General features: G+C 41.2%; 1 protein-coding gene across 1 annotated transcript in view; it reads right to left on the bottom strand.

The window, feature by feature from the left end:
* Nucleotides 1-229: 229 nt before the first annotated feature.
* The window catches only part of KCNK13 (potassium two pore domain channel subfamily K member 13), a 70,118-nt gene continuing 47,283 nt past the window's right edge, over nucleotides 230-23,064 (bottom strand). The window contains exon 2 of the mRNA XM_072865270.1: nucleotides 230-1,122. Coding sequence (XP_072721371.1) covers nucleotides 230-1,122 — 893 coding nt within the window. The remainder of the gene's footprint in view (nucleotides 1,123-23,064) is intronic.

Genomic DNA, 23,064 nt, shown 5'->3' with positions numbered 1-23,064 from the left:
AACAGAAGGAAGGGGAAGAAGGAAGGCTGAGACTGGTGCAATTCAAAGAGCAAAGACATTAAGTGACAGCCCCAAAAAAGTGTCAGAGGTCTTCCAACAGGAGGTATGCCGTTCACATCCATCCCACCCTCTGGCAACACTCTCTCCCTAGCTATTTCCACTTGATTCATGTTGTTTCTATACTTGGTGAAACGGTTTGCACTGTTTCACTGTTATTACTGTTATTATTTTACCTATCCACACTTGTCTCTGCCAGTCTGTTATTCATAATTGCTAGGGCTCCAACTCCACCAGAGAATCCATTTTGCTTTGAATTAGAGCTCATTTGCCTCGGATAGCCATTAGCAGTTTCTGACAGCTGTTTCTGCATGATGGCCAGTGAGACTTTATTGGAGGCCAGGAAGTCTTTCATGGAGATCATCTCGCCCGACAGCCGGCGTCCATCTGTGTCGCTGTCATTGACAACATCAGTCTCGATGGAGATGTTTCTCCGGCTGCGCACATTTCCCGGCATTACCACGTTCCTCCGTGAACGAAATAATTTTCTTTGGCATCTGTGGCAGCACCTGCAGTCCAGCTTCTTTAATATCCAGTTTATGGATTGTTTGATGACAATAGAGATCACGTTAAATAAGGAATAGATGCAGCACACCCCCATGAGTATGAAGACAAAATTGCCAAAGCGGTAAAGGCCTTGGCTTTCATACTTGATGTTCTGGCTACTGACTAGATCACCGAAACCGATGGTGCTGAAGGCCACGAAGCAGAAGTAAAGTGAGTCAAAGTAACTCCACCCTTCAATCGGTGTGTACATTGCAGAGGCACAGCAGGAAATGATGAGCGATGCTACACATAAAATCAGCATGACGTAGTAAACGGAGGGCTTCCAGCCCGCCAGGCTGTCCACCTCAGAGGTCCCCGAGCCCCGCCGGCCATTGTGAGGGAGGACCCCTTTCCTCCTCAGCTGTCTTTCATGGCAGGACTTCATGACATAGGCTATGACAGTGATCAAGCGCTCCAGGAACAGGTTGAAGAACAAAATGGTCCCTGCACATCCTATAAGGCCATAAAATATCAGAAAGATCTTGCCTCCGACAGTGGCTGGGGTGGTCATGCCAAACCCTGGAAGACAAAACAGAACAGTTGAAAAAAATAAACCTCTAGTTACCATGTCCGGAGTTTTGTCACAGAAAGAACTGGCAGCAAATCCCCGTGGCACACATCAGCTCTGGAAAAAAGTGAGGACACTCTCCCAAAGTGTTACCTACTTGTGCTTGACCTTGTCCCAGCAGTAAGGGGAAGAAAACTCATGCCAGCTTTTCCTCCAGAATAGGAATGAAACAAAAAGCAGAAGAAAACACACTGGAAAGAAAAGAGAGTTTAACAAAGGTCTGAATTTTGATCTGGTTGCTAGGCTCGCTCCATCCTCCTTTGTGCCTTGGATCACTTCCAGGCTTCAGGGTTATCGTACCCCCTTCCTGCTCTCTTATGTTGCTCTGCACCATGGGTCTGATCCAGGGGTGGCTCTCACCTCACAGGGGTCCGTCCCCACCAAATGTTTGCAACACAAGATGAAATCTTTCTGAGCCTCACTTAGCTCCTGCTGTAAGCATGGGTGGCACATCAGCCAGCACCGAGCACCCACCGCAGCCCAGCCAGGGAAGCCCAGGCTGGGAGCGCACACTGGCAGAGGCAGCCCCTGACAGGGGCAGCAGCCCCTCGGGGGGTCCCCAGCAGGTGTTAGAGCTATCCTGCATCTCACCCTGCTGCTGGTCACCCATTATCAGTCCTCTTTTCAATCAGCATTGCTGAAGTTTTCCTATTTCTCTGTGTCCCACTCCACAGCTCAAATCTGTATGTGAGTCTTGACAAAAGTCTCCTCTGGTCACATTCCCTGCGGTGGGATTCCTAAGGTCAGAGGTGCTTCAGTCTTTTCTCAAATCCCTCCCTTCCTAAAGCCTGCAAATAGTAATCTTGCTTTAGTTACAACTATTGATAAGACAATCTTGCTTTAGTAAGATATTACTAAAGAATAAAAAGCATGTCCAGAACATCATTGAGCAAATTCGAGTAATACTCATGATAAATAACTTTGCTGCTGTTGTATTAGGATTAATAAGGGATTACATAACTGATCAATTAAGCCAAAACAATTTTGCAGAGAGGACAGAAAAATTATGTTGGAAAAGAGATGCTTTTATTTGTTTCCCTCTCTTTGTAATTGTGAGATGCTAATTATGAAATAAAGACATTAGGCTCTGGGAAATAAAGGAAATCATATTCAGTGTGATACACTTGTGCTTGGAAGACAGACAACTGGCGTGTAAAGAGACCATGTTTCCAACAGCGCTGAATTGCACTCATCTTCCCTTCACTGGAAACCTGCTACCCGCACAGGTTCCTCTCTAACGCTGCTCCTGCCTCACACAGCTAAGCGACGGCCCTCGCCCTCGCCCCTCCGGCATGACCCCCTCTGAACGACAGCCCCAAGCCTGGGCTCTTGAGGGCTGCTGCATCTTCGCCTGCATCCACAGCCAACCCACAGCATCCGGAGGACCTAGAGGAGGCACAAGCCTCCTCGTCAGATTTCTGTGCTAGAGAGAGCTGGGCTGCAGCTCTGTGCCGTGGGGAACAGCACCACGAGACAAACCCCATAGACAAAAACACCTTCACGACAAGACCTTTTTGCCATTGTTCCCCCGGCACACAAATATTTCCACTCACTTTCTGCCTTCCCCTTCTGCTCCATGACCTGATCCCCCTATAATTCTAGTTTTGATGCTTATTTTCTGTGCAGTCTGGCTTATATGCAAGTCATGACCTCCAGCCTGTGGACAGACATGTAAAGACCGATGGACGAGGGGAACCTCTCTGCAGCTGGTGGGATCTGCCCGAAGCAGCTGGCGGGGAGGGAGCTGGGGGGCTGCTGCGCCCCGGCCCACCCCGCTCTTCGAAGAAGAGAAGCGGCTGCAGGCTGGGCAGAGGCGGAAAGGTGGGAGCCTCTGGCACAGGGTGAAGGGCAGTGGGGAGCGGCCTCCGTCCCTCACGGCATAACGCAAATGCCCTGGGAAGAGAAACGCAGTTCAGGCTCACACCTCCAGCGTGGCATTACGCCTTCGGGCTGCTTCCCACAAGCCCCTCTCAGATCCTGCCACTGGCATCACAGCCAGAGCCGGAGCTCCTCAGGTTCGTTTGTTTAGTCGACTGGATTTTAGCTCAGAGCTCAGATCTGCGTGGGTAAAAACCCACTAGCAAAGGCTTTGCAAAGGCACCCAAACAGGCATGAGGGAAATGGATGGTGAACTATAAATACCAAAAGATGCAGAACATTGATCCAGAGAGGCAGTGAGGCTCTGCCTGTGACTCTGCCCCTTGTCAGCTCCTCCTCTTCAGCAGGGCACTGTTTTGACCTCCTGGAGTAAATGTAATTTTTTGTTCATTCTCCTCTTTACAAATCTCAACAGGTAGCAATCAATACTAACATTTCCAAAGAAGCACTAAAATGGAAAACGTGAAAGCAGTATAAAGATATTGTGTCTTGTTGACACAACTGAAAAACAACAAGTATTTTCCTTCAAAGAGCATTTGTCAAAAATGAGCTATAAGCTTTTAGTTCCAGAAATAATTTCAATTCTTGAAATGCCTTGTATTTCCATGTAGTGGGCCACACTATTCCTGGTTAACTTTTACCATCAGAGTGTTACACTCAGGATTAATTTGGAATGCTGTATTATCAAGTAGGACTTGTTTGACTGTAAGTACATTTTTCTCCAAATGGACTCTTGGAGTGTTTGAAATGTTCATAAATCCAAGTAAATTTGGTGAATTGTTTCAGCCAAGAAATGCAGAAGGGAAAAATTGTAAAAGGCTGAAACAGTAGAAATGAAACTAAAAGTTCTCTTTGGGCATTTTTTGTGATAAAACTTTTCATTTCAAAATATCAATCACCTTTTGGTTAAAAAAAATAAGTTGGAAGTAAAAAGAATGGAAAAAAATACTTTGAAAAATCTTTCAGATTTTTAAAAGTTTCATAATCTTAAAATGGAACACAACATTTCACTAATGATCAAATCAAACCTATCAAAAATTTCATTATATTTTATCCTTCTGAAAGACCTAAAAACCAATCTGTTCCTATACAGCTTCAGGTTGTTTTTTCCTATTTTTCCTGCTGGCCACCAAACTAGAAATGCACTGGTTGTTAATCTCTACTAAAAAGTGAATTCTTTCAAAAACCCTTTTCATACAACAGCGCTGCAAACACTAGCTGGAAGTAAATTGTTATCCTTGGTGGGATCTGCCTCTTTTTTCCCCAAAATTTCTGTAAGGAAAAATGTGGCTCATTCACAGGCAGAAAGGTACGGCAACAGGATTTGCTCTTGTTTTAGGAAAATTACTGATGATCTTGTGCTGTGCAAGCACAGAGGATCTATAGATAAGTCAATTCTTTCATGAGGTCAGTGAAAGATCCACACCAAAACTCTCCCCTTTAACCTAAGGACACCGAAATAAGCCTGTTGCCTGTGTGCTGGGATCATACACATTACTCCAGCGTCAGAGGAGCAGTGAGCTGTTCTCTCTGAAAGCAAAGACAGTGCTTAGCACAGCAATGTCTGTCCTGGGGGCAGGTATCTCCATAAGTCCTGGAGGTATGGACATATCTCCATACATCCCCTCTGTATCCTGGACCTGGTCAGGGCTTGTGGTGGCTCTTTTGCGTGGAGAGATGCGAGTGAAGGCTGGTGCAGAGCCAGGTGACATCTCCACGTGAACCTGGGACATGCACCCAGACCTGGTAGCTGCAAAGTGCACCTGTGTTCCCCGACCAAGACACGCATTAGTGACTCACCATATATTTTCCAGAAGATTATGAGACACTAGCAAAAGCAGTATTTATCCTCTCTCTTCTGCTTCAGATACTCTACAGGGAAAGGGACTAAAAAACATGGATTCCCTACTTTGCTTGTAAAATGTCTTTTTTTCCTTCCATTATAGAAAAGGAGAATGGAGTCTGGGGTGCCACTACAGCATTTAAAAACTGAAATATTGCAGCATTTAGGGTTTTTTGCAAAAATGTAATGTGACAAAATGCTTGGCAGGTTTCTCCACAGCAGCTGAGGGTTTCTCTGATATGCCACATGAGATGCTGCCTACCTGACAAGCTGAACCAGAGAGGAACAGGCCATCAGGTGTCTCAATTACTATTGACATGCTTAATTAAGGCAGCATTTTTAATCCAAAATATTTAATTTTGCAGCTGAAATATGTCAGTTTGAAGTCTTGGCACAATGTTAGGACACCTATTGCTCTGCCTGGTGTCTTTCTCCAGTCCCTGCACCATACCAGGAGAACCGTGCTTCCCGTTTCCTGTTGGGGTACCCCAGGACTGGGCCAGCAGCCCTCCTTTCCATGCCCGTGACCTGTACAGGCAGAACTGCCCCTGAGCCGCCCTCTCTTTGCACCAGAGAGTACAGCCTTACAAACAGCAGACTTTTCATTTCCAGTCCCTTAAAATGTTAACCAAAGGCAGAGTCCTTATAACTTCAATGATTCCTGCAGACGCTAGAGAAAAGACTGCGTATAGACTTGCGGGTTCATTTTTGCTGTCTTCTTGAGATAGCTAAGAGTGTCACATGCAAGTATTTCTCCACTGTAATTATAAGATCAGGTTTATTCACAAACTGGACCTACATATCTTTCATAGCTGCAAGTCATGTTTACCAGAAATTGTAGCTCTTGGTATTGTCATTGTCAAAGCAACCATCCAAATACATACTACAGTTGCGTAACTAAGCCTTCTTAGTTGCTCAGCTTTTCTTACAGCAAAAATGATGGGTTTAGAAGCAATTGCTGTATTTTTGCTTGCCACCTATTGCAGGAGGTGGTCATCCACGTTCTACGTGCCAGCTGAAGGGTGTCAGCTGCCTTGGGATTAGAGACTCTGGGTGAGCAGGATCAAGCTGCAAGGACACAGAATTCCCATCTTTGACAGTGAAAAGATACAAGAAAGTGTGAATAGCGAAGAAAATATGAACAGACTGATCTTTCCCTGGGATATCCTCCCAGCTCGCAGAAATCAGCAGTTTAGAAGCTTTGAGGACATCACGTTTAATAATTCAATCATCAATCTTGTCAAATAATTTTTCAAATAATTTGTACTGTTGGTCTCTATTAAATCTGAGGCAGTAAGTTCCCCAATGTAATTATGCTTTGTAGAAAAGAAGTCTTTGTCTAACCTGGTGCCTGACAATTCATTTCAGGCTTCCCACTTCTTGCAGTTAGCTGCAGCGATCATCATTCTTCATGCACATTCTCCCTTCACCTTCCCCGTTCTGATTTTATAAATTTCTATTCTTTCTTTCTTTCTTTCTCATTTCTTCCCCAGTCTGAGCAGGTCTATAACATTTAGTCTCTAGTTTTCAGTCTGCTAAGACATACTTCTAACCAGCCCTATTACCTTTCTTGTTTCTTTTCTACCTTAATAGAGTCTTTCAAAGATAAAGGAGCAGAACTATATACAGTATTTGCAATGCAAAAGTACTTTGAATTGATGCAGAGCATACTGATGTGCTGTGCTTTGCTCTTTTTTTCATAGGAATTCCTGTTTGCCTTTTTAATTGCTATTGACCACTGAACTGATGTTTTCAGCAACCTATCCACAACGGGTCTTAGCTCCCTTGCTCAACAAGTGATGGCTGCCTTGGAGCTCTGCAATGTCTGGCTGTAATTACATCTATCTTTTTCCATGTGCATTACTTTGCATTTGTCACCACTGAATTTTATCCATTTTTTGACTTAGTTATTCAGTAATATGAGATTCTGCTACAGTTCGTTACAGTCAGGTTTATAGTTGACTATCCTAATACTTCTCTGTCCTAAGGAAATGTTGTTATCTGTTTATTTAGCTCTGTTCTTACATTGTTTATGACTGTTGAAATGTGCAGGTGTCAGCAAAGAGCCTCAGAGACCCTGTTGTTAATGTGCTTCCATTTTGAAAACTGAATATTGATACCTAGACTTTTCTTCTATTCTTTTTAAACAGCTATTTGTCAATGATAGGACTCCACTTTTCATCCCATTAGAGTTTAATTTCTTTAGAGGCTTTGATGAGAAGGTTTGTGAAAAGGCTTTCTGAACGTCCAGGTACACTGTTATTTTTGTGCGACATGACTTCCCTCTGCAAAAGCTGTATCACCTTTTTGAACGTCCCAACTAATTATATTCTTGTTTACACTTTTGTAATGTGCCTCTATGGAAGACAGACTTACTGGCCTATGATTTCCAGGAACATTTTGGCTGCCTTTTCTACAAATTTTTGTTACATTTGCTATCGTTTCTTCTCCGTGCACCAAAACTGATTTTAGGCTATAAACCACACTTAGTTAAGCAGCAGTTTCATGTCTGAGTTCTTTTATAAGTCCTGCATGAAAAACTTCAGTCCCAGCAGTTTGAGAGGGATTACAACAGTCAAATACGTAGAAGGGAAATGACTTAGTGAGCAATTAGAGCAGCAGTCTGATCCACGCAGTGTAACAATGACAGAGCAAGAAGTTAAATTGGCAGACTGGGAAGCAAATACAGAATGAAATTATGAACTCATGTAAAAGAGGAAATAAAAGCAGTGGCTGACACTTGGAGATTATTTGAAAATACAAGATTGCTTCTTGTGATGAAGAAATAAAAACAGGAAACAACTGCAGGAAAAAAATGCTAGTGATAATTTTTTATGGTATGAGAGAATGCTGATGAAATTTAGTGAGCTTTATTTTACAAGTTGGGTGACATTTCTTGAAAAAGAGTTATTTCAACTAGAAATCAAGATTATAGTTAATCAAGTGGGAATCAGATCATTTTGAGTTTGGAAAACTGAATGTTTTTAAGGTACTGAAAAGTGTTTCAATTGATTTGTTAGGTGTGTCTGCGGATATGGCACTATATTATCGCCATTGATAGATATGCATGACAAACCCTAACTTTACCAGCCCAGCAATGAAGAAGGCCTCTTTAGTAAAAATTTCAGATTTCTATTCCGAAATCAGTACGATACTGATTTGCCTGTGTCCCACAATCCATTGATTACTACAACCTGTTATTATCTTTCCTGATATTCAGCTAAACTGAGCAACTATATCCCTTGTAGTTTCAATTTTCCTTCAAGTATTGTGGGTTTTTTTCTACATGCTGCTTAAGCAAGGATTCAGATTTGTTTGCTGAATATTCATATTAATTCTGAATTTCTCTGTAGCAGAGCTACATTTTCAGAAGTTGGAAGGAATTTAAACTCCAAGTAGAGTCAGTAAAAGTTTTCTAAAGCACTGCACACCTCCTGCGCAAAACAATTTTGTCTTGGCAGCAGAGCTTCTATCTTGCAGATTGTTATTGCAAAGTGCCCTAAAATCCACCTGTATGTTCAGGTTATATTGTATGTGTATTCCAAAAGGATATAGGTTACTTACACAAAAGAACAATTAAAAAGTGTAAACACATTGATAGTATAATATAATCATGCTTCATGATTTCCTGAAGAAAGTACTGAGTATAACCAAAGAAAAGCAAGCAGCTGTAATTCTTATCAACAGTCAGTCTGGTAAGAAGGACTGAGGTCCAACAGGAAGTTCTCCTAAAGCAGAATCCTCTGCCAGAAGGTAAATATTGACTAACGTTAAGCAAATATTGATCTCAATCTAACAGTAATATGCTTATATTGAAATCTAACAAGAGGAAACAGGCATCAACTTTCTATAATTAATCAACTCTACAAAGAATCTAGTTTCTCTATTTTCTTTCCTCAATACTCTGATTTATCAGCCTCTGAAAATCTAGAAAAGCTGAACTAAAACAAGCACCAGCCTGCACCAGCCTGACCCCTGAGACGGGCCGTGCAGCCGTCCCACCCAGCCGTTCTCGCTCTGCCGGGCTCCCCCGCCCCATCACATCCCGTTCCCCAGACGCAGCCAAAGGGGTACGGCCCAGGGCACTCGTGCCACCCATGTTCTGGCATGTCCTTAGGAGGCCAAAGAGCACAGCACACAGCCTCAGGGAATCCAGCTGCCTACTCCAGGCCAATACTAGGTCATTTCATCTTTTCTGTTGTAAACTACTCCAGTGCTACCAATTGCTGTAAGCATTTCTCCTGGATCATTACCCACACTCACCTCCCTCTGCCTGGTGGTACATGGTTCGGCACGTGTTTTAATTCTGGGTGTCCTGTCATTCACAGGTTACATTAATTAAACCTTCAGTTTTCATTTCCTGGTATGCTTGACGCCGTGGAAGAGTGCGAGAAACAGTTCATAAATCCTAATCCCTCCTGAATGAAGCCTGGAGCGCTGAATATAACGTGCGTGTAGGAAGACTAGGACCAGACATATAGATTTTACAGTTAATTTTGAATCATGAGATTGGGTCTTTCTATTGTTCTGCAAAATAGCTCTCTTTTCTGAGAGGTTTCATTTCCTTTTTGAATGTGTGCAGTTCGCTGCTCCTGCCCTTCCCACAAAGAGGAAGTGGGTAGAAAGAGGGGGTAACACTGTAGCAACAACAATGAATCATTGTGATGCTAGAAATACAAATATCATCGCGAAACAACTTTCCGTTTTATCCTACAATCAGAGCTTTTTGTCTGTGATGTTGTGGCTATATTCCTAATGCATTTTCTATTTATTTGATTAACTCTTTTCCTTGTTTTTCTCTATCAGTTTTACTTTGGCCATGACTCACTGGGGAAATGATGAATTTCACCAGTGGCACAGTCACTGGAAAACGATTGAGGATTGTGACAGGTGTGAACCTAGCTAAATAGGACCAAGACTTTCAACTGCAGTGAAAAGATCATCAAGAAAATAGTAAGTAGGAAAGAGAAATACAGAAAGCCTTAGATACCTGCAAAGATGCTGACCCTCCTTCCCTCAGACACATTCTGCGCTGAACTATCTATGTAAGGACATTTTGTGCTTCTAAAAGAGAGGCAGAAGAAGCAACTCTAAGAGAAGCTGTACTTCAAAAACTTTATTGAGAAAATGTCCTGTACTGCACACTGTTCCTACAGTGTGCAGACACTAATAATTTGGCAAAATTAACTTCTGCCATGATAGCCTGTTCTGGTGCTGTTGGAGCAGAATAAGCAGTCCTAGGAAAACTCCAGTTTTGCTGGAGTAATTGTCACCCATAGGAACTCTTGTAGGAAGAGCTAAAGCACTCTCAGATCATATCCCATTGCTCCCATGATGACACTGCTACATCAGCAAGGTTGTAACAGAGTCCTGTTCTGGAAAGGAGTGAGGACATTAAGTCCTTCCCAGGAAGAGAAGAAAAAGACACATTTCTGTGAAGACTTTCACTGTGTGAGAGGAGGTGTCCATGGAAGCAGGCACGGTGCTGTCACAGCTACCTGACAGCAGTAAACTTGGACTTGGGTCCAATTTCTGATACAAAAAAAAATTCCAGTGTAGTTCATTTTGCTAAGTGTATGCAGAAAATCACACGCACATGCACACACACCCCTCTGTGATTTCCCATCAGTGGAAGCTCAGCATCTGAACTGTGTGGCTGTCTGGTGAGACATACGTTCCTACATGCCGTCAGGACCATTCAACATCTTGACCCTCTCTCTGACCATGAGGGGAGAATGAGCTAGCCATGTCCTGAAACTCTCAGTTTCTGCAACAATTATTTGACAAAATAATATTTTATCAGGAACAGCCTGGTGTGTGGTAGCATTTATTTCATTGGCAATGCTATTTTCTCATGCAGATGGCTACACGGTGAAGGGCTCAGGCTGCCCAGGAAGGCAGGGGACGTATGGCTATAACAGCACTCCTTTGTGCTATATGCTCTTCTGTTTCCAGATCTGCCTGCCAGAGCAAGCTCTGTGCCTCCCACCCAGGCATCCCGAGCACTCTGTGGAACTGTAAAAGCTGGAAATGTCTCCAGGGCTATTAGGGCTGAGTCATATCCGCAGATACACCGTGATGCTGAGTGACGGGCTGCTTGGTGACCTGGGACCCTGCCTTGAGTGCCATTGCTGCTGCTTCCTTCTGCACCGGTCTGCACCCGCAATGTTCTGCTCAGGAAGGCTGAGAGATGTAACCTTCCGCAGAGCTCATAGCAGGGTTAAGTCCATTCGTAAAGGGCAATATTGATGTTGAAACTAATGATATAAGATGCTTTGATGAAACAATAAATACAGTTACCCAAGTACAATCTACACTTTCTCATATATATTGGGGGTTTTTTTTCCCCTCTCTAACTTGTTTGGAGAGTTCTCAAACCTGGCAGACAGCACTCTCGCCACTGCTGTACTGAGGCCGAAGGACAGGAGGGAGATGCTGCTTCGAGGACTGCACGAGTCCTGTGCTCAGTCTGTGCCACTGCGGGGATATAAAAGACTTGTGTGAAAGATTGTGCATAGCATTTCTTTGCCTCTGAGAAAAGCCTTCTGAGAACCCAGTCTTGTAACACAGATGTAGGTTAGTGTCACGCCGAGTGTGTGAATGGGACTTTGAGGGTAGAAATAGCAAAATCTTGGGGCTTTCAGGGATTTGGTTTTGGAGAGCATATGAAAAGCTGGTTTTGTGTTAGTGTATGCGAGGCAATGTCTGTATTTTACACAGTGAAGTTCAGCTCACAGGAAGTCACTGTTAAAACCAGTCTGGAGAGCTGGATACCTGTTACTGCCCTTCTTCTCTCATTACACATATATAAACCGCATGTTCTGCCTTGAACAGAAACCTAGCTTAAGAAAAACTTCCAATGTTAAGAAATCTAAAAGACATAAGTAAAAAAAATGCTAAAGGGACAAAAGTGGATGAAAAATATAATAAAAATTCTATTTTAATAGACAACATCTTTATGGGTCTGTTGATACCTCTGTTATAATGTCTGTGTAGCCCTTAAATAATACATGACTCCTTGGGAAAGAGAGCCTCTTTAATTTTCATTATTGTAAGTTTTTCATATAAGATAATTTATGGAAACCTTGTCATTCTGCTTTATATAATTAAGGTTATATTTTATTTAAAGTTCATTCCAGGTCTTGTGTAAGAAATGTACACAGCCTTGTTACAGCTCCTGTGCTATCATAAATTCCATGTATAAATACTTTACACCTACCTTCTGGTTTCCCTTTATAACTTTTTTGTAGTTTTTGAAGCCTGAGGCGCTATGCCCAGTGCCTTTCCATCATCCCTAGATAGATTTGTAAGTCTGCACACCTTTTGTGTTGCTATAGGGATAGAACAGGGCTCAGTTTTGAAAATACCTTATTATTATTTTCAAACTTTTTTGTGACTTATTGGGCAGTCATTTAAAGGTTTGTGTAGGTTTTATTTAGTCTTAAAACATAAAAACATTTATCTAGTTAATCTAAATTTTATTAACACATCTGTATTTAATATTTAATTAAATATTCATTTTAATATGTCAAATGAAAAGGTACTCAAGCTCTATATATGGGTGCACCATCACATCTGGTCCAGCCTGAACACCCATCAAAGCCAGCCATCAATAGTTTGGCAGTCTCTAAAAGGCAGAATAATATCAGTAACTCTGCTGGGGTTGCAGGCATGTTTGAGTGCTCAATTACATCTATACTAATACTTCCCAGCCCCTGGGAAGGGTGTAAGGGTTCAGTCCCTGCAGCTGTTTGCAAATGTGCTGCAGACACCAGCTTCCACCTCTCTCCTCCATAGAAACATCCAGCCCCGATGGTGACACCAAGCCCAGCTTCAGCAGGGCTCAGAGACCTCTTTGGGTGCAAACCTGCACGAGCACGGCCCCAAGACAACCTGAAACCCTGTGCCGAAATGTGCTTAGCAGCTGATACCTTGGTATGGGTACTGTAATAATGACGAGTGTTGGTTCTGTGGACAAGTAGCATCCACTGCAATTCAGTGAGTGAAGCTGTTAGTGCTCCTGTCCCCTCGTCTCAGGCCTCTGGCAGAGGCTGCAGCCCTAAGGCCACTGGCTTTTTGCTATTTTGCTAACCAGCTTTTTGCTATTTCTTTTTGGAGAAATGAAAGCCCTACATTTTACAATAAAAAAATAAACTTCTATTTGATGCCTCCATAAAAGAAGGTTGCTAAAGAAGTAGTGTTTCTCTTGTTCAAAGTAAATAAATTAAACATAATTAGATTGCTATGTGGTGGAGGGATGCCCAGCCTGTGCCTGGAGGGGAGGGTGCGCCTGCTTGTCCGGACTGCACCAAAACCAGGGGACTCATCTGACCCTGCCACTAACCCGACACATCGCCTAAGTCCTCTCTGCGGGGTGGACACCAACACATCTCGCAGAGATTGGCAAAACTCCGGTACATAGGTGTGACTCAAGTTCAAGCTACAGCAAAGTGTTAGACCCCCCCAGTGGGTCAGCAGATTATTTAACAGTAACTGGTTTTCCTTAAAATTATAATAGCTGCAATATCCTAAACTCCAAGCTATACACAAATTTATCGAAGGAACAATGAGGAAATAGGGTAGAACGAACTGATCGTTTCCGTAGTTAAAAAAAGCCATGGCTGAGGAAGCAGTTTATATAATACAGTAAAAAATAGCAGTATCACCAGTTCCATCCCTGTTAAAAACACCATAAAAATAAAAATAAATCAACATTTTAATCACAACAGAAATATTTTCAATTAGAAAGCCAAAGGCATACGCTTTTGGATTTAAGGTCATTGAGAAATGCAGTAACAACAGTCTGATTTGAGATGTCTGTTCGGTTAACATTTAGCACCAAAGAAGTCCCCGTAAAGACATCTTTGCAGGAAAAAAATGCTTTAAAATATTAGCCATCTCTTACTGATCCCAGAAGAGTATGTTCAGAAGACAGGTATATACTGTATACACTGTATATATGAAGTGTCTGTGACGTGTTGAAGAATTAAAACCAGACCTAAAGATCTTGAAGCAAGATTGAAACAGGGATTAAAAAATATTTCTTGGTCTCAGTTCCTTACAGCAGAAGGAACTTAAGAGACCATGAGTGGATTCATATATACGCAAAACTGAAAAAAAATATATAATTATATCTGTGTCAGATAAGCATGTGTATATATGATGAATACATATGTATGTATATAAACCTTTTTTTCTGTTGAATAGCCTACCTTACTAACAATAAGCAGTAACTTCAAGCCATAAATCATCTTGGCAGGATAATACTTTATCTGAATTGTGAATGTAATTAACACTGTTTCAAGGGTTTGTTTTCAGTCAGTCAGTCTGTGTAAACATAATAACTTCAGCTATTAAGGAGCAGGAACATAATGTTGTGTACTACTTAAGCTATAGGCTCATCTAGACTAAAATTTTCCTTTTAAATAGCACAAATCTGCCCATATTTTAAGATTTTTCAAAAGTTAGTTTAAATTTGCTTTTTGTGAATTTTATTCTTGGCATGGATACATAAGACATCTTATTTTTCTTGGAGGAAAAAAGTGTGTCTGTGTCTCCTGGAGGGCATTTTTCACGTAATATTGTAGGAAAGGTACATATATATGTCTGTAGCTTCTGTGATTTGCTTTTTCAGACGTATTAATACAGCTTTAGTCTGGAGTAAAGCTTCAGTGTTTCTTCTCATTTAGGGGTAAAACTATGGGAAGTAAGGCAGGTTTTTTGGTTTCCCCCAGTGGAAAAAACCAAGCGAGGAAATGTGGGGTCTGTTTGTATCCTCTTGGTAACATGAGCGTGGGGAAACGCTGTTCGTGGCATTTTAGTGAAGGGGATTTTGTAAAATTAAAGCTCTTCCCTGGCTTTAAATACCAACACAATCAGAGCAATTTTATGCACCAGTGTCACCTGTGGTTCAACTAAAGCAGAAAGACCTCGGCTGTGAGTGTTAAGCTCAAAAAGGTAAAGAAAAGAAAAAAGTCTCCAGCATTACAGGCTGGAAGGCAGCTGGACAAAGATAAGAAAAGCTAATTTTTGGTAATGTGAAGAAATAGTACATGTGCATGTGTGTTTGTGTGTGATTACATTTTCCTAACCAATTTCAAGCCTTATCTTGATGGCAGAGAGGAAGGTTGGGAGCCATCGCTACCAGAACCACCATGTGCCAAGGGCCTCAGCGTTGCTACCTCCAAGGAACAGAAAACCTCACCCAGAAAATTAGGTTAGCCTGATGCTTGGATACATCAAACTGAAGGACAGATCAAAGGAGCATAGCATAAAAGACAGCACAAACACTGCTTTAGTTCCTCAGAGACTGACAGACAGCCTCAAAAAGCTAAGAATAAAGACAAAAAAATTCACAGTTCCCAAGCAGGTGCTGCAGGGACTGCAAATGCAAAGCAAGGACCATGAGCTCGCACCATATAGAAAAGGCTGTTGGTACGGTATGTAGTAAGGTTTTTGAAATATTCTGTATAAAAGAGGAAGCAGATATTGTGATTAAAATTACAAAAACTGGTAGACAATGCTGACGGCAAATGCTGTCAGAGATTTCAGTGAATATTTATCACTGGAGAGCTGGTGACAGAGAACTGACAATTGTATGAGCACTTGCGATGAGTATATGATGACGAATTTGAACACCTGTTTTATCACCTTTGAATTTCTTATCCATTAATCTGTGTCTCAAAAGCTTGGAGTTATGAAGGGGGCAAAGGTTATTTCTCACCCTTTTTGACATTTTGAAAGCAAAAACTTATGCTGGGGGGGGCTGATAGATGGACACTTGGGAATAAAACTTGAGTTTGTGAAGTAATCATAGAATCACAGAATGGTTTGGGTATGAAAGGACCGTTAAAGATCATCTTGTCCAATCCCCCTACCGTGGGCAGGGACATCTTTCACTAGATCAGGTTGCTCAACCTGAATAATGTCAGGCGACTCCAAAGAATACATCACCTACCAAAGAAGTGTTATTGCCACCAGGTGCAAAAATATCAAGACAAACTTAGGACACCACAGAGAAGAAAAAAAAATCAAAGAAATGTGACAGCAATAGAGAGCATAGTGAATTTTGGCTTGGAGAAAAGAGCAAGTCATTGCCGAAACAGCGTGCTGGCTTCTGTGCGCACGACAACAAGGCTTATAGTTTTGTTTTCGAAATGTCTGGCTTTTTCAAAAGGCAAGGACTTGCTAAGTCCCTGGCTCATGGATGTCCTAAATGTAATGCACGTGTGCCTTCCTGTGAAGCCAGAAATGCTCTTTTAGTGACAGGTCTAGTGGCATATGTCTGTAAGACAAGCCTAAGTCCAATGATCCAGGCTACTCGTGATATTTTTGAGCCTCCAGGAGACATGAGCTCTTCTCTGAGTGATTACTTGACGGCAATCACTGAGCTGAAATCATAAGGCTGAAAAATGTAAGAGTAAAAACTCTGGGGGGAAATGCCTGTCTGAACTTTAAAGAGATTACATGGACTTTGGAGTGCAACACACAAACTCACTTTGTGAAAGTCTGAAAGATCTAACCTAGGGCTATGTCCTGGCCTCTGCACTGAGAAACAGTCATGTAAGAAAGGCACAGCATTTCAAACATTCGTGTTGAATGAAGGAAAGGCATTTTTAAAAGCACAAAGAGAAATTTATCACAAGATTCATCCTAGAAATTTCAGATAATTTTGGAAGACAGCTTTTCCCAGGCTTTCAGAAACTTAAGCCTGGAAGCAGAGAGGTTTGGCTGTTGGCAGCCTGCGTACAATGCCCTGCTTTGTAAATACCTTTTTCACAGATGCGTTGTGGTTTCCTTGATACTGTTAATGCTGATCAGTTAAATAACTACATTTAATTAAAATTATTTTTCACATTCTGCTTATGAAAATGGTGAAGCTGAGAAAGCTTTTACTACCTATGTTTATCCCAGGAACTGAAGTATCACCTATTTCGTTCATAATGTATTCTGCCAGGGGAAGAAGAAATACGCGAATAACTCCAAATACAATAGACTTGGTTCATTTTAAAACCCTTGAAAAAATGACAAAGTCCTGGCTCTTTCTAGAAGGTTTGAAGATGTCACCTGTACTGGTAATGGGTTTAAATGCTTCTAACCTCATCATTCACAGTGCTTATTCCCCAGCTGAACAGCATGTTTTACTTTGGAAAAGAAGCACAGAACTAAATAATAGGATTTCTCAGGACTGTAAGTGACCAGTGCCATGGCTAACTGTGTGGAAACAAACCTGAAAGTTTTGAGGCCATTTATCAAGTCCTTGCTGCACTAAAAGGGCTCCGCGCAGCCTTTTGTCTCTCTAGAATGGCTTCCTGGAAGCCGTGTCCAAAGCAGTCTGCCGTACATGAAAAGCCAACAGTGCTTTGATACAGCATACAACGCGCATGCTGAAAAATAGGTGCAAAAGCCTGTGTCACAAAGGAATCGCTGTTAAAATAAAAAGCCTGTCAGTGAAGTAGTTGAAGAGAGGGAGTTTATCAGACTACCATTACAGGCTCCTTTTCTTCTGAAAACAAGGCTTGTGAACTACATAGGGAAAAAAAAAAGTTTTTTTTCACCCAGCCAGGAGCTGAAGAAATTAATGGTCCCAAAGTCACAGCAACTTTCTTAACAGGTAGAGAAATAAGTTACATTCTCCAAAGGACAGTTTTAAATGAACGGGAAAAGATTAAGCTTTTATGTTGTTGTGTTTTTAAAAAATTCTCAACATCTATGATGCAGAATGATGTAGACAGAGAAAAATTAACCCCGTTTCAACAGAACAGGGAGACCGTAACTGCCAAACTCCCACAAGTGCAAAATAAAGAAAAAAAGAACCCCAAACCACACCAGGCTGTTGTTCGGAGTATAGTATGATTTGAATATGTTCTAACATTAAACTGCTGAATGACCAAGTTAGCTGGTCCAGTACAAAAATATTTTGTGAAATAGCAAAAGGGAGCTGTAGACCAAAAATTGGTTAGTAATTACTGCAATGCACTCAGCTTCATCGAGACTATTAGAGCTCCTGGGGTGCTGATCCTTTAATGAAAACTATGGGTGAACTAGCAATGCCATATTTTGCCGTGTGCTGAGTGTTGCTGCCTTCCAGGATCTCTGGGAACACCTGAAAATCTATCACACACACTGGATTTGACCAAAAAACACCACTGCCCCTTCCTCTCTGGCCTCCTAAAAAGTGAAAACTGGCTAAAATACTTTTTGCTCAATATATAATTTTTTTATATTTTGAAGATGTGACTTAAGGTTTGTCTTTGAATTAAATTTTGCTTTAAAAGATGTTACAATGAATGTTTCTTAAAAGTGGTTAAAGCAAAACTAACAAAAAAATAAAACCAGCCACCAGCTGTCTTGCAGTCCCAAGAGCAATGTTTTACTTAGAAACATGCCAATGATGTTCTTTACCAGATGCATGTCTGGGCTTGCTAAAACATGGCTTTAGCTAATCTTGACATGTTTATAGCTTTATGATTTATCTTTTACAAAATGCACCACTAAAAGTCCTCTTTAACAGAAGCAGTGGAATAACAAGATTTAAATGATATTCAAATGATAAATCCTTCTCGTTGAGGTAAGGAAAAAAGCATCCAATGTTGTCCATGAGTAAGAGGTGTTTTAAGCATCCAGTGCAAAATATAAGATAAAATCCACTCTTACTTGAACATTTAATGACTATTCTGGAACAGCATCTACGGTTCAGGGAAAGAGGAATAAAGATGTCCTGACGAGTGAACAGCAAACTAAACCCCATCCACCTCTGTGAATGTGCACTGACGGATGAATCCAAGGACATTAAGACACCCTGCCACCTCAAGGAAATTTTCTTTTGTGTAAGATCTGTTAATTGCCCATGTAAGCGATGGTAAGGTGTCATCTGATAGGAGATCTGAATACATTCAGATAACCATTGGCTAGCAATGGCAGCTGTTTCATACGCATATTATAGCTGAGTCATGTTCTCTTCCTTGTATCTTCTGACCTCATATTGTGGTTTTGAACAACAGGATCTTTTCAACATCCACTTACAAGCCTCACAACTGAGAGCGCAATGTTTAAAGCTGAAGATGTTTTAGCAGATTTTCTACTGAAGACACAACTTTCAAAAAACCTGACACCTTGCTCAGAGAACTACCTCAAGAATTGTACTGCCAGTAACTGGTCCAGCTGCTTGAACGGCTGCGTGTCATTACCGTATAACCCATGCAATACCTTCACCTCCTTCCCAAATCGTGGTGTGGGTGCAGCCTGTAGTTTACCGCGTTTGCTTTGATCTTCACTAACTGAGCAGATGAGTTTACTGAAAGTCATATTAATTTCCACTTCCATGTCATTTAGTAAACTTGTCTTGAAAAGACCTGGTTGTTGCTCAGTTAACTTGGAAACTCTATTTTTTCACTCTGGCAATGAGTTTTACTTATTTCTTAAATCCTGTTTCCTATTGTCTACTTCTGCTGTTTTGTGTCACCAGATATATTTATAAAATAAACCAACAGAAAATTGTTAGGTGAAGAACTGATGCTGAAGTTAAGCATCAGTCTTTGCATGAGCAGTAGAGGCCACAGAAAATTTCAGAAAAGAAATGGCAATATTCTCTTTAAAACCATATAATTTATGCAATTCCCAGGAATAAAAATGTCAAACAGGATTCCCTATCAGCCTCTGTAATGCTAGGAGGGAAATTATCTACTTGTACTTGATGCTGATCTGCCAGACAACAAACTGGAGCACAACCAGTTTGGAACCGGCACAACCTTTAGAGTCACAGGGCAAAACCACACGGGTGCTAAAGGGGTTTCTTTTATCCAAGAAGTTCCCTCTTTTGCCCAGGTATCCTCTTAGACTTTCCTTAATGCCAGATATGACAACTTAAAGAATTCAGAAAAACCAGGGTGTCAGCATCCTCTCAACCCAGATCCCTCATGTTGGTCAAAAAAGACTGGGCAAAGTGATGCACTCTATCCTTGGCTATTTTGTAGATGCTGGTTCTTCCATGGTTGCCGCTCTCAAAAGAGCTATAACGTTGAAAGGAGGCATTGAATATTCCCACCAAACACACTGGTTCCAGGCAGCACGGGTGGAGGATGTGCCCAGCCTCTACTTTGCAATAGGCCTCCATTTTTAGGATCTGGAGTCTTTGGGTTTTAAAATCCTAGTGCACTGCAGCAACTTTGCTAAAGCAAATGGAGATGTGTCTGCTGTGCTCTTTTCTGAATGATGACCATGTGTCGTGGTTTAGCCTCCGCTGGCAACTAAGCACCACGCAGCCGCTCGCTCACTCCCCCCTGGTGGGATGGGGGAGAGAATCGGAAGAGCAAAAGTAAGAAAACTCGAGGGTTGAGATAAAGACAGTTTAATAGGGAAAGCAAAAGCTGTACGTGCAAGCAAAGCAAAGCAAGGAATTCCTTCACTCCTTCCCATGGGCAGGCAGGTGTTCAGCCATCTCCAGGAAAGCAGGGCTCCATCACGCGTAATGGTTACTTGGGAAGACAAACGCCATCACTCCAAATGTCCCCCCTTCCTTCTTCTTCCCCAGCTTTATATACTGAGCATGACGTCATGTGGTATGGAATAGCCCTTTGGTCAGTTTGGATCAACTATCCTGGCTGTGTCCCCTCCCAGCTTCTTCTGCACCTGGCAGAGCATGGGAAGCTGAAAAGTCCTTGACTAGTGCAGCAACAACTAAAACATCTCTGTATTATCAACACTGTTTTCAGCACAAATCCAAAACATAGCCCCATACCAGCCACTCTAAAGAAAATTAACTCTATCTCAGCTGAAACCAGGACACCATGTCAAGGTCGTGTTTATTTACAGATGCAATGCAGTTTGCCATAAGAGTTTGCATGCAGTCTGGTAATGTATTTATTAGTTGTTCTTTAGATGGGGAGGCAATGCAGTAGGATATAAAAAAAAAATCCTCTGTAAGTGGTTGTTACTTGATTATGTACAGAAACAACCAGTTTAAATCTGTAGTCATTTTTACTGAAGATGTTGGATAATCCCAATGAATAAAATCAACAGATGATACTAAAGTATTAGCTAATAATCCACTGTATAAGAAGTATCACAGGATTGAAGTCTAACCTTATGATCTCTGGGTTTTATTTCATATACATAATAATGCAGAGTTGAAAGACTTCCCCACAACTGTTGTATCTATTGGATCATCCAAAGTAATTAATTAAGAAGCACTTTTTAATGGCCTTTTCTTCTCAGCTGGAACATTTTAATCCCTGTCTTTTTTGGGGCTAAGTAATTCTTCAGTCAGAAATAAGAACTGTTTCGTAATCATTACACCTGTATTCAGGTCTCAATCTCTTGCTTAAGATATCATTCATGACGAACAGTTCAGCAGTAAACATCTGTTCACAACCCTTTCAAAGACACCTTTGATTATAGGAAGAAGCCTCAAATGATCTGCCTTTGAAAATGGGTTGCAGACAGGGCAAACTGTCCTCATAGACCCTTTCCATGCTCTCAGAAAATGTGGAGGGACATGTCAATACATATGTGACAGGCGTTCAACAAATTTTGTGTTAAAAATCTTCAAACTCCAACAAAATGCTGCTGTGGATCAGAAGATGCTTCTACGTCCTAGATGTTAAGCTTCGTTTTGTTTCTGTGATTGAAGAAGCAAAAGCTTTTAACAAATTGCTCACAAGTTATTCAAAATGTCCCCTCTCTGTTTAAAATTTTTGGTATATGTGTATTCTTCTTAAAAGGCTTTGAAGAACTTGGGTTCTTCAGGAACTTTTTTGTTTTTTAGACCTAAGGACTGAGTTACTTAGAGAAAACGTCTAAAACGTCACTCAAAATTTCAGACTGTGTTTGGTGACCTGCCACCATAGCAGCTGCCTATCACTGAACCTCCTTGTCTGAAACACTTTTCTTTTTAAGTGTGTTTGTGCTGGTGGTTACAGTGGAAGCCTCCTGGCTTGGAAACCGAATTGTTATCTGCTTACTGTTTTAGTAAGTGTTTTTTGGCTGCTTGTAAAAAACAACATTCACTACTTCAAAATTCTCACTTCATCTGAGGAATGATGCGTTATCTTTGAAAACGCTTTCTGTATAAATGTATCTGGATCTGAAATATTGTCGACTAGTGAAGACATATTGGTTACATAGATTATAAAAATATTAAATAATACAAACAAAAATTATTTAATGAGATGATAATATATAGTTTTTTACAGCTGTTTGATAAAAGCAACTCCCTTCCAAACTATGGTAATATGATGTTTGAGATTATTTTCATATAATTTCTTTCATGCTCTCAGTGTCCTTTTAAACAGTCCTATCAGGCATGACCAGCAATGGGGGGTGAACAATATATTGACTTCTGCAGGACTGCCAGTGTGTGGTTTCTGAAAGGCTTCAAAAGTCATCATCCAGCTATTGAGAATGAAGAGAAGAAACAATAAATCACAGCTTCTGCTTTTCATGTAGTTGATCAATTGCTCTCCCGGCTGCACTCTGCCTTTCACTTTTAGCCCCTTTTACTGTTTGCTACCTATTTGCCCATGCAAATTTGTTCCTTGGCTCAAACCATTATATGGATTCACTGAAACATTTCTCCAACAAGAGTTCAGAACAAGAGTGTTTTTTCCCCTTGCTGTCTGGGTAGCCATCACTGATTGATGGAGGTAAAGTGATGAATTGTTTTTAGGAGTTGCTTTCTAGACATCCACATTTCCACATTACCTTCCACCTCCCAGGGAGGATAATTTGTCCTTCTGTTTGAAAACTGCTGCTTTTGAGTACAGCCCCAGCCTGAGCAACCCATTGCTGCCTTCTCTTCCAAGTGACCACGCAAGGAAGGGAAAGTTTGCCAACTGAAAAATGTTTATGTTCTTTTCCACAACTTACAAAAATGCATTTCCTCATCTCTTGTAAACCAGACATAAACCTTATTCCTACCTAAAGGACTGTATAAAGACAGAACAACACACTTGGCATTCCTACCTCATTTCTTATCACTGTGCATCAGGTCTCACACCCAAAGGGTTCTTATATTCTAGATAAAGAACATAATGTGATAGGTACATGCTTCCCAGATTTAATTTAATAGAAAAGTCAATGTCATGGGAAAGATAAGTGAATTAAATAGGAAGACAGAGCATGGGTCAATACGACTATATGCATGTGCAAACCCTTCCCAAAAAAATTATTGGCA

This window comes from Ciconia boyciana, chromosome 6 (genome assembly GCF_034638445.1).
Source record: "Ciconia boyciana chromosome 6, ASM3463844v1, whole genome shotgun sequence".
Classification (NCBI taxonomy): domain Eukaryota; kingdom Metazoa; phylum Chordata; class Aves; order Ciconiiformes; family Ciconiidae; genus Ciconia; species Ciconia boyciana.
This window is presented reverse-complemented; position numbering and strand designations above follow the sequence as displayed.